Raw genomic sequence first — 12,224 nt, forward strand, 5'->3', positions numbered from 1 at the left:
CGTCCATGGGATTTTCCATAGAGCAATGCAAAAAAGCCATTAGTTACTATCCTCTCAGAGTTGAGATTATTCAGTATATAACAGGATCTCTGGGGGCTCAGTGGTAAAGAACCTGCCTACCAGTGCAGGAGACACAGGAGGCATGGGTTCAATCCCTGGGTTGGGAAGATCCCCTAGAAGAGGAAATGGCAACCCACTCCAGTGTTCTTGCCTGGAGAATCCCATGGACAGAGGGGCCTGGCGGGCTACAATCCATGGGGGTGCAAGAGAGTCAGAGATGACTGAGCAACTGAGCACAAACACACACAGGATCTCTAGGGAAAGCTGATGAGAAGGAGAACATGGTTAAGTTAGAGGGACAGTGCCGGGTGCTATGGCTAGCCTTTTGAAAATAGTTAAACATGGAATGAAATAAACTGTTGGGTTAGGTCAGAATAACAAACGTTACTTTTTTCAATTTGTTTGTGGTTTTTACAAAAATAAATCTCTATAACTGATTGGACTGCGGCCCTGGTAAATGAATAAATTGAGTATATAGCCTAATATTTCAGTGTCAGCCTGCCTTCCCTAGCAGGTGAGTAGTCAGCAGCTGGGAATGCTCAGTCTCTGGCATGACTCCAGGAAGGGTTATTTATTGATGGACATCTTTAATGATTTGCTTTTTTCTTCTTCCAGGATTTCCTTCAAATGCTCTTGGAGAACATCCCAGAAGAAAAAAGGTGAGGACCAATTTAGGAATTAAGGGCCCAGTTTTATTTTGAATGTTAAAAATGATTCTGCCATTGTTTGGCAAATTGCAGCCTGGAAGTTTAATCTTCCTCTGTTAATAGAGGAGGGACCTAGCCCAGCCAGCAGGAGTCCTGGGATGATCAACAGGACCTAGAAATATTGGGAGTGTGGGTTCTAGGAGCCAGCACGAACAGCTGGAGACACTCTGTGGCCTCAGCTGCCATGAAAAAGAATGGAGAAGAGACAGTTCTAAAAGTTAGGGTGACTTGTTTTGGAATGTCTGAAATGTTTCAGATTTGCCATCCTTTTATTTTTAAAGTGAACATACAAGGTTTGCTTTGTGTAAAAATCACATCGGATATGTCCATTATTGCTAAGGTCAAGAACAACAGGTTACCTGCAAGAATTTTTCTTTTCTTTTATACTTGCCCTGAAATAACCTTTCAGGTCCTCTAACAGAATGGAGCAATTTCCTTAGGAACTAATACAAAAAAACGGAAAAAGAAAATTAATAGAGATGGTATATTACCTCCTCAGGCTGTTACCCACGTCTGTTTCTGAGTAATGACTATACATTCTTGCAGGAGAACTTCTCAGGGCACAAATAGAGCAATTTTCATGGAGGTGACAAGGTGCATTTTTCATTTTGGAAGTCTTTCTTTACATCCCCTTCCTAATAAGGTTATGGAGTTCATTTGGATGGCCCAAGCCCTCTAGCTCCAAGCCCACCTTGGGCTCCCGCAAGCCCACCTAGATTTTATCATTGTGAATATTTATTATGACCCCACAAAGTAACTTTTGTTGTGACTGTGGATGTTAAGAGCAGCATCTCCATTGAACGGTGCCCACTGACCACCAACCTTCGCCCTTCAAGAGGCTGCCTCACCCAGTTAGGATCACATTTTGACTAGCAGACTTAAGCTTTTTAAAAACACATGTATACCTGTGGCGGATTCATTTTGATATTTGGCAAATCTAATACAGTTATGTTAAGTTTAAAAATAGAATAAAATTAAAAAAAAAAAAAAATTTTCCTTAAGAGTTGAGACTTCATTGCTACAATGAATGTATTTCAGCAAGAATACTAAAATATATTTTGAAACTCAAACATTGTCTTTCCCGCCAGCTAATCTCAGAATCTAATCCAGCTTTTGAAGCAGGCTGTTGATCCTTTTACCGATGCAGCACGTTGTACCAATTTTATCCAGCTCTCCGAAGGCCCCACGCCTACCCGTGGAGCCTCTAATCTTTGACTCCATCGCAAGCTGATCCTCAGACACATCTGTTAGGCATGTGAGCTGTGCTGAACAAGACAAAATTTTTCAGGCCTGTGTCATACTGCCTTTCTCTTATTTTCTTGCTTCGATTAATTTTAACATTCTCTATTGAGTACCTCCTTCACCAGGTTTCAGGCTAGACACTAGGAAATAAAAAATTAATTCTATGCTTAGCCTTCAGGGAGCTCCTAGTCAGCTGCTGAAGATGTGCATGAAGCAGGTCACGACTCAGGGTAGGGAGTTCTTTGGTGAACTTCAGCACGGAGACAGGGCTCAGCAGTCCTACGGTCAAGCCTTCAGGCCAGAGGTCTACTGAAGGCTTCAGGTAGGGGAGTGCCATCAGCAAGGTACTTGGGGGTGGGCGGCAGCGTGGGAGATAGATGGGATGGAGAGAACTAGATATCAGGAGACCAACCAGAGACAGAAACGGCAGCTCACTCAAGATCCAGAGCTGGGACCATGGGTGGATGGTGGCAGCGGGCTTTGAACAGATCTCAGGAATACCCCCAGGAGTGCCACAGTTAAGTTGGTTGATTGGTTGAGCTGAAAGGAGGAGTCCTGCACGATCTGACCTTTCTCTGTCTGCCACTCGGTTACACGCTTAAGTTTAGAAGTCCTGGCGATCCAGGCAGCAGGTGATCAGGAATCAGTATGGGGCAAAGGGAGGGAAGGTTGAGTGTTTGAAGGTGGAAGAGGGGAGATGAGAAACCATGTTTTAGACATCTTCAGTGAGTGGTTTCTGTCCAGATGCTGAGACCAAGAGAAGAAGCTAAGAGTGCTTATCCAGTGTGCCTTCCCCTCCTGATAGTCCAACAGTATCAACAGCTGCCAGTTCTTTCTTTGCTCATCAGTTATTATGTTTGTGTGTGCACATTCACGTGTTTGTTTTAATTCAGTACTCTTCCTCCCCCTTGAAGCTAGGGAGTACTTGTTTGTAAATGTTACCTCAGCAATCTTCATTAGCTACCCAAGCGCAGGTGACTTGCTTTGATCAAGAAAAGAAGTAACCATGTATAAAGCATTGAGGCATACACTGTTTGTATCCCCACATAGGAAGGGAACTCTAAAACATAAATTACTGACATTTAAAAACCCATACAGAATGTAAGTTGCATTTCAGAACAAGAACAGTCTCCGCTTCAGACCCTGAACGTGGAAGCCCCCAAAGCCTGAGTCCCTCGAGAACTGCACTGCCCATGTTCTCTGCACCTTCACTCTGTTCCCGACGCACGGGCCTTGTGCTTTCCTGTAGGCGCGTAGATAGAAGGCAATCTTTAGAATCTCAAGGGGCCGAAGATAGAGCCAAGAGTGATAAAGACCTTTCTCCTGATCAGCACTGAGTTGATAGGCACAAGCAGCAGACACGGCTAATAGTCAGCACCCTATCCTCGTCATTCCACCCCAGAAGTCAACTGACAGAGCAACATAGAACACACAGTACATACAATGCCCTTACACACACGCCTGGGTCTCGCTTCTGTGTACTATAACATTAAGAAGTAGTACTGGTCACTTTCCTGGCCTTAAACACAACTTATTTTTCTAACCAGCATCATGCAGGATGGCCAGCCCATTCCCTCCCTTGTGGCATTAACTACATGTGACTACATTCAGAGCTCACAGGGTCCGGAGACCCACTCCTAAAACCCAGAGCTGCCTTTCAGGACACAGGTGTACAGCGCGGGAGCTCTCCGGCCAGAGGGTGAAATAGCTGGCTGTTCCGGATACCCGGGAGGCCTCAGTAATGAGGCAGAAGCACCGCTCACTAGTACAGAGACGGCGGGCGTGCAGGCGTGGGTCTGTGTACTTTTAGCTGTCTGTATAAAATCAATTTCCATAGTGAGCAGACATGCAGAAGAGTAATTTCCTGTAAGTCCTGGGTCCCAGAGAAGTGGAAATGCTTCTGCTTGTCTGTTGTGATTATTTAAGCTCCATGATCTCAGAGGGGAAAAACTCACCATTGGCCTTGACTCTGAGTGTCTTGATTTGAAAAAGTCAGCTTTCAGCTTTACCACTGCTACATATCCAAGCCCAGAACTGAAACTTCATCTGTACTATCATCTCAGTAATTATGATCAAAACAGGAAAACTATGTACATTTTTAAAAATAAAACATAGAGCCCCTTTGATTCCTGAAAATTCGGCATTTTCAGACCGTCTCCCATAATTTCCTTGGGAGGTAAGGCTACTTCTACTACTTCTATAATGTTTACATTTGTTTTTAGTGGATGGAGTCAATGCTTTGATCTTCCTCTCAGAATTTAGCATCTTATTACACGTAAGAAATCTATAAGTGGGCATCCATGCAGTTTGATGTCTGCACGGACACTGGGAGTCTAGAAACCTAGGTCTTTTCTCTAGCTCTTTCCTTTAGCCTGGGCTGACTTTGAACAGTTTTCTTATGCTGCAGTTTCTCCATCTGCTAAAAAAGCCACACAACAATTGACACCCACTTCATGAGGATATTATGAGGAATGAAGTGATAATGGTTATAAGGTGTTTTGAACCTTTCCAGGGGTAAGTGATCTGGAAACACAGGTTCTCTTCATTCACAGGAGAGTGTCTTTTGCTCCTGGATGCAGCTGAACAATGAACTCTCCTGTCCTCACACTCCTGCCCTCCCAAGGGTCCCCCTATCTCTTCTGAACTGTAATTGGGGGCAGACAAACAGGGCAGCCACAGCAGCAGCCAGGTCACCTTCAGCAGGAGAGATATGAGCAAGAAGTCAGCATTGGCGGAAGCCAGCACAGGCCTTCTCCTTGCAGGCTTGTCTGCACCGTAAATCATGAACAATATATTGTGAAGCCTGCATTCCACACAGGAAGAAAAGTGAGAGCTTTGCAGCAAGACAACACAAGGTTGAGTCCCAGCACTTTGAGCACCATCTAGAAGGCCCTGAGCAACTCCTTTAGCCTCTTGGACCTCTATTTGCTCATCTCTAAGATGGGGATAATAGTATTAGTCTTGTACAGAACCCTATCAGAACCCTGTGCCTGATAGGCATCCATTGAATGTTTGCCACATAGATAAGCTTTAGCCTGTTCTCAGTCTTCGCTGGTGAAGATGTCCTCAGCCAGTAACACTCCAGGACTCAACTCCCCAGGCCCTGCCCTCCGCCATGCCATCCCCTGACCGTGCCACCCCTAAAGAAGTATCTTTCAGCTAAAAGTCTCCAAAGGAAATTTATGTCCCTGTCCTCTTACTCACTCCTCCATGGGGATGCACAACAGCTGTTCACCATCTTTTGTAAAACCGCTTGAAAATGGCCCTGTAGTCACTCCCAGACTTCTCTTCTTCAGGATATTTAATCCCAGTTCCCTTGACCTCCCTTGTGGATCTAATGTGCTTACCCCTTTGATCATCAGTACTGCTGTCTTCTAAATCCTTTCTAAATTCTTCATTTTAAGTTGTGGCAGGTTTAAGGATGCCCATTTTCCTAGAATCCACAACACAGTGCAGCTCAGTTCCGAGTGCTGCCGCCTTCCTGGGTATCTCCTGAAGGATGGGTAACCAGACCTTTTGTCCCTCCTTGGCTGGAAAGGAAGAAGATGAATGGGCTACTTAGAGAGAAGCACCAAAGAAGGATAGATGGGGATAAAAACAGACCCTTGCTTCTAAATTGGGTCAAACAGTTGAGGGCACCAGCAGGGCCTCTATAGCTGCTCAAGCCCCAGGCAGGAGCTCTACACACCAGATGAACGGCCCCCTGGGTGCCAGACCAGGTGGGAACTGTTTGCATTTGTTCCAAACAAGAACAAACCTTCTTCTGAACATCATCCTCAGTGGAAGTTACCAAATCCGTCTTACCTTCCAGCCTGGCACATGTCACTAGAAAGTAAAACAACCTCAAGTCCCCTTGGGTGCTTCTCTAAGTGGCCCTTTGACACCACTTTCCTCCTCCTGGCATATCAGTTATGCCAGGTGAGGGCATTTCCAGAGCCTCTTTCTATGGCCAAACAAATAAATCAAATCCAAGAAAGTATAATCACCTTAATGTGCTGAGAGATGCCTCCTCTCTTCTGGTCATCCCACCCCCACTCCAAGTATGCTCACGTGTGCACATGTGCGCGCACACCCACACACACAGGCATCTGAGGGCACGTGTGCATGCACACACATGAGCACACACTTTCACACTCTCACAGCCTACAGAGGAGACTCAGCCATGGGCACTGAGATGACGACAAAGAAACAGTGGGGAAGAGCCCAGGAATGGTGGCTCCTGGCCTTTCATACAAGGCACAGCCAGTAATTTCACTGACCTGGGAACTGGGCAAACAGCCTAGGAGGATGGTCACCTTCCCCTTATTCACTTCTGGCCTCTTCCCTGTCTGGTCATCCCACAGATGAGCATCATCTCGAAAATGAATCCGAACTAGTTTTTCTCCTCTCTGTGTATTTTCTCTTTGTTGAAATAGCAACAGTTGCCCCCTTCAACCACCTTTGCTTTTGCCCTGGGTAGGGAAGACCTCCCAGGTCCTATCACTTTGTGGCAAATGGATGGGAAATGTGGAAACAGTGTCAGATTTCATTTTCTAGGGCTCCAAAATCAATGAGGATGGTGACCACAGTTATGAAATTAAAAGACGCTTGCTCCTTAGATGAAGAGCTATGACAAACCTAGACAATGTATTAAAAAGCAGAGCCATTACTTTGCCAACAAAGGTCCATCTAGTCAAGGCTATGGCTTTTCCAGTAGTCATGTACAGATGTGAAAGTTGGACCATAAAGAAAGTTGAGTGCCGAAGAATTGATGCTTTCAAACTGTGGTGCTGGAGAAGGCTCTTGAGAGTCCCTTGGACAGCAAGGAGATCAAACCAGTCAATCCTAAAGGAAATCAACCCTGAATATTCATTGGAAGGACTGATGCTGAAGTTGAAGCTCCAGTTGCCACCTGATATGAAAAGACCCTGATGCTGGGAAAGATTGCGGTCAAAAGAAGGGAGTGACAGAGGATGAGATGGTTGGATGACATCACTGACTCAATGGACTCATATGAGTTTGAGCAAACTCTGGGAGATAGTGAAGGACAGGGAAGCCTGGGATGCTGCAGTTCATGGGGTTTCAAAGAGTCAGACACAATTTGGCAACTGAACAAATTGTTGTACAAGGGAAGACCAAGACACATTAGTGACTTGCTTGTCAGTGAAGAAGAAAAGGAAGGACAAGATCAGTCAACCCTGTCTTCCCTAAGCCACCTAGGCCCGCTCTTCCCTCCCTTCTCACTACGTCCAGCCTACAGCAGAACGGTACAGGTGTGAGGGGAGCACTTGGCCTTCAGCATCTTTACTGATGCAGACAACACTGTATCTTTCCACAACCTCTTTACAATTCCAAAGGGTGGGAGGAGGGAATATTTCATGTATGTAATGGAGTATATAATACATAAAATTTTAAAAGATACAGACCTTAATGACTTGGGAATGTCTTACTGGGCAAGGTGATTATTAACTTAAAAAGGAATAATTTTTATTGAGTCAACAATGGAATGTGTTTTCATTCATTCAAATAAAAAGTATCTATGGGGATACTTATGCCACAACTGTTTTAAGGGCAGGGTTAAGAGAAGTGAGTAAAACAGACACCGATCCTGGTCTCAGAGAGCTTTGATCTAGTAAGGAAACATTTACAAGTCAAGTAACAAAATAAATTGCAGTCTCAGACTGTGACAGAATACTGTGCCACAGAAGACAGGGCCTGTGTGGGTGTGACGTACGCAGCCTGGAAGAGGATTCCAGGAAGGCCTCTGTGGCTGGAGAGATTAGGCATGAGCAGGAGTTATCTCAAAGCCAGGGAGGAATTGCTTAAACTTCAATAAGACAGGAAGACATGACCTAAAGTTTGTGGACGCTAAACATATTATACCTTTAAAGGAGTATTTAAATCAGCAGGCATGAGACTAAAAGATTTCAGATGACTTTGGATCAAACAAGCAATCACAACATTTCAAATAAAGCAGAATGAAGATGTGCTTGAAAACAGGCAGCAGAAGCCGCGTGTGCTCCACGGCTCTGAGCCTCCTTGGGTTCCGATGATGAATTGTATCATTTTTGCTTGCTGTCACCCATCGTCACCATGAAGTTGGCATTTCATTTTGATGTACTCAGTGCTGTGAGGTTCAGATTTCACGTTACTGCACCTCTCTCCAGGAAGCAGTCACGCCTGACATGTCCCATGAACATGCCCTCTCCTCCCTGCATAGGCACTCCCAACGAAGACTTCCTCTCAAGGCATCAAGGACCTCCTGTGGGGCCCCTGTGATTCTTAGATCTCATCGTGTGCACTCCTGTGGACTAGAGAGACGCTCTACTGAATGTGACCGTGCCCCCTCCTCTTTAACCTGAGACATCACTGCACTTTCTCCAGATTTCTCTGAAAGAACAATGCTGCGATGCGCCCTGATAGTTAGAACCATTCTGTGTATTAATAATAAGTGCGCTGTAACTTTTAAAAATTTATTGATTGATTTATTTTTGGCTGTGCTGGGTCTTCATTGCTGGGCTCAGGCTTTCTCTATTCTTGCGATGAGGGGGGACTACTCTTTGTTTTGGAGCACAGGCTTCAGTTTTTGTAGCACGCAGGCTCAGTAGTTGTGGTGCATGGGCTTAGTTGCTCTGAAGCATGTGGAATCTTCCCAGACCAGGGACTGAACCCATGTCCTCTGCTTTGGCAGGTGGATTTCTATCCACTGTGCCACCAGGGAAGTCCACTCTGTAACTTTTTAATCCTTTACTTTTTCGTTGTCGTTTTATTTTTAAAGGCCGGAGCTGTCTGTTGGAAACATCTTCCGAGACTGGCTGGAGAGTTCTGGAATTCCACAGGTGAGCTTCAGATAACCGCCTCACCAGAATCTGTGGAGAACAGTAAGGCTTATCGCTTAATGTATCAATCATGACAGTGTTTTGTTTTGTTTTTTCAATATCTTTATACAAGTAAGCGGGCTTCCCTGATAGCTCAGTTGGTAAAGAATCCACCTGCAATGCATGAGACCCCAGTTCAATTCCTGGGTCTGGAAGATCCCCTGGAGGAGGGATAGGCTACCCATCCCAATATTCATGGACTTCTCTGGTGGCTCAGATGGTAAAGAATCTGCCTGCAATGCGAGAGACCTGGGTTTGATCCCTGGGTTGGGAAGAACCCCTGGAGGAGGGCCTGGCAACCCACTCCTGTGTTCTTGCCTGGAGAATACCCATGGACTGAGAGGCCTGGTGGGCTACAGTCCATGGGGTCGCAGAGAGTCAGACCTGACTGAGGGACTAAACACGCGTAAAAGTAACCAGCTCACTGAGCTGCAGTGTCCCTGAGTCAGGAAGATGATGTCTCCCACGCTGTTCAGCCTGCCGTGGTGGCGTGTGCCTCGGCCTCTGCCCTTAGGGACTGTGGTGTGAGAGCTGGACATTCTGGTTGACTCTGAACTGAGTGTTCGGTGAGGTCCTCCAAAGCGTGACGCACACTTTGGGCAGCGTCACCGGGCAGCAGTCCAGCGCTGCCAGCGTCTCGAGCTCTGCTCTGTGGATGCAGCCAGACGAGTGAACTGGCCTGCCTGTCACTCTTCTCTGACCCGGCATACCCATAGTTTCCCCCTCATCGGCCCATGCAGCTGCCCTCGGCTTTCTCCTCTACTTCTGCATCTCTGCCTCCAGCTGCTCTTCTCATCTGAAGGAGCCGTTCAGACTCATTTCTCTGTCTTGGGGACCAGGACCTACCTCTCCTTCAGGTTTATTTCTCTGCTCCCCCTTTCAGCCCATAGCGATTCTGAGGGAGACATTCCCAGGTGGCCCTCACTGCGTGGCAATCACCTGGCCTAAAGCCTCCTCCCCCCTGCTCTCTCCCCGGGTCTTGTGCTTCCCAGAGCCTCAAGGGCCGCCCCGAGCTAGAGCCTGGGCCCTGCCTGGAAGCGGCTGGTCAAAGGACCCGGTGGGCCTGGAACTCTTCCAACCCCCAGAGCAGCTGCAGACCCGTCACAGAGGGCCTGAGTGTCTGGGAGTGGACCCCACGGTGGGGAGAAAGTCAGCCCGGGGCGCAAGCAAGCAGCCCTGTTAGCCTGCTCGTTTCTGGTTTCATGACTGGTTATACGAGCTTCCCCTTGGGAGTGTCTGAATGTCAATGAATGTCTGTGAACCATGAAATTAAGGAACAGGAGGGGCTGTTCTTCATTACCTTTTCATCCCTCTCCTCTCGTCTTTGTCCTGTTCTGCCACACATGGGGCAACGTCGGCCACCAGCCACCAGGAGCTCATTCCTAAGGAAGGACGCACTGCCTTCAGTTCAGGAATGCGTGTCACCTGTTAAAACTTATTTGTGTGCCCCAGTCCTTCTGGGAGCAAAAAAGAATAAAATGCTGTGTCCTAAACACGCAGAACAAAGTGAGTGGTTAGGGAGCACCTGGTCCTGGGAGGCAGTGCTTTCAACTCGTGTATGTTACGTATAATGAGCTCCTGTGATTTCTAAGACGGCGGCTTCCAAACCAGGCCACTAGCTGAGTACAAAAATCCCGGGGAACAAAGTTAAGGTTTGTCTGATCCCAAATAGCCACACCCTGCTCTTCTTGTTTTCGAAGAGAGTGAGGGGTGGGTATCCCTCCCCACCCCCCACCCCCCACCAAAGCCGGCTGCCTGGAGTTCCCAGGCTGGGCTGTTGCAAGGCTCCCAGACATTCATAGGGGGGCCTGAAAGCTGGGAAAAGTTGGGAGCTCAAAGAGCAAAATCCTGCATTTCCTGGCCCAGAACAACAAGGCGGCTGTGTTCAGCAGTTAGCCCCAAGGGAAGAGAAAAGAAAGAGTCCTTAATCGAGTGCCCAGAAGCAGGCGCATCCGACTTGTGCCATCACACTGGGGCTGACCTGCTCACTCCCAGGAGGTTCTGTAATTTCCCTTGAAGAAGAAGAGGCTTTGCCACCGGCTTTTGCTTTTCATTAAAAGGGGGAGGGATCTATGGAAGGGAAAGATTTGCCTCTGAGCCGTACATTTTTTCCAAAGGTCTAGTTGCATTAGTGACAGCTTATAGCATAGACAAGAATCTCCGCTGTAAACTGACGAAACCTGCTGTCAAAACACAGCCAGGTGCAATGAGGCCAACCCGGCTATAAATTGTCTTTAAGACCCAACTGGTATTTCCTTGGGTGCTTAACTGTTCAGTAAAAACAACAGCGTCAGACAGAAAAGACCCTGATTTAGTGCACATCTTTACATTGGTGAATGAGATGGCATCTTTTCATCTCTTCACCCATTTTCTGCCATTATTTATGTGGCTAATGGTGATTTACCTGCTCACAGCCCTTTCCGTGCTCCTTGAGAGTTCCTTCTCGTTTCCACTTCAGTGAGACTCTGCGCCCTCTTGTTGCAGGAGCCTCACAGTGAATGGGACACCTTGTTCTTTGTCCCTATCATTATAATATAAAGTTACTGGTGTGTTTGGCCTGGAATGACAACCAGAGCATTGAAATCATTCCAATGCTCTTTGTTCTCATTAAAAATTTCTGTCTACCAGCAATTGAAGTCATTCATGACAAAAGAGTCACATTCTACTGGTGAAGTTTTCATTCCACAGGTTATAGAGGCCTTTTGTCTTCTCTAAGGAATGTTTGCCTTGGGGTTGGCCTCCATTTTCCTTTTTGGCCACATTGAATGGAAATCATTTTTTTAATGTGTGGAAATAGCTTCAGCAGCTATAAAAGTAAGCATGAGCCCCCCAAAAGTAAAGGAAATTGGATACAAAATCTGTTTAAAGAAACACCTAACCCTAACCTATGGCTTTGCTAACAGACTTAAAATTGATTTTACCATTGATATTACAGATTATTTCATTTATGATGTTTTTCTGATTATAAAAGTATTACATACTGAAATATTAAAAAGTTTGTAATAAGAAAATTAAAATGGCCCAGAGATAATTCTTTAAGTCATTTATTGATTTCAATTATTTTTTATTGCACCGTGTGGCATGTGGGATCTTAGTTCCCTGACCAGGGACTGAACCCCCTACAGTTGAAGTGTAGCATCTTAACTACTGGCCCACCAGGGAAGTCCCCGGAGTTAATTTTTTGACAGAAACCCTTTTAGTCATTTTTTTGGTCTCCCTTTTCAAAAATAAAAATAATATGTTCTCTGAAGCAAGTTCAAGCAAAACCAAAGTAAAAAACATGAAAGCCCTTGCCCCTTTCGGTCTTACTCTGCAGAGATAATATATGCCTGGTGTGTTTCCTTCTATACATTTTCTG

General features: G+C 46.1%; 1 protein-coding gene across 4 annotated transcripts in view; it reads left to right on the plus strand.

Moving 5' to 3' along the window:
* The window catches only part of AOPEP (aminopeptidase O (putative)), a 423,521-nt gene that overhangs the window by 298,583 nt on the left and 112,714 nt on the right, over positions 1-12,224 (plus strand). For 3 of the 4 annotated variants that reach the window (XM_055578991.1, XM_055578990.1, XM_055578989.1), the window contains 2 exons: positions 676-719; positions 8,767-9,124. In XM_055578991.1, the coding sequence (XP_055434966.1) occupies positions 676-719; positions 8,767-8,842 (120 nt within the window). In that variant the 3' untranslated portion in view covers positions 8,843-9,124. Of the gene's footprint in view, positions 1-675; positions 720-8,766; positions 9,125-12,224 lie in introns of those variants that run through there. The other variant, XM_055578992.1, reaches the window with a different exon arrangement.

Source organism: Bubalus kerabau, chromosome 4, assembly GCF_029407905.1.
Source record: "Bubalus kerabau isolate K-KA32 ecotype Philippines breed swamp buffalo chromosome 4, PCC_UOA_SB_1v2, whole genome shotgun sequence".
In the NCBI taxonomy this organism is placed as follows: Eukaryota; Metazoa; Chordata; class Mammalia; order Artiodactyla; family Bovidae; genus Bubalus; species Bubalus kerabau.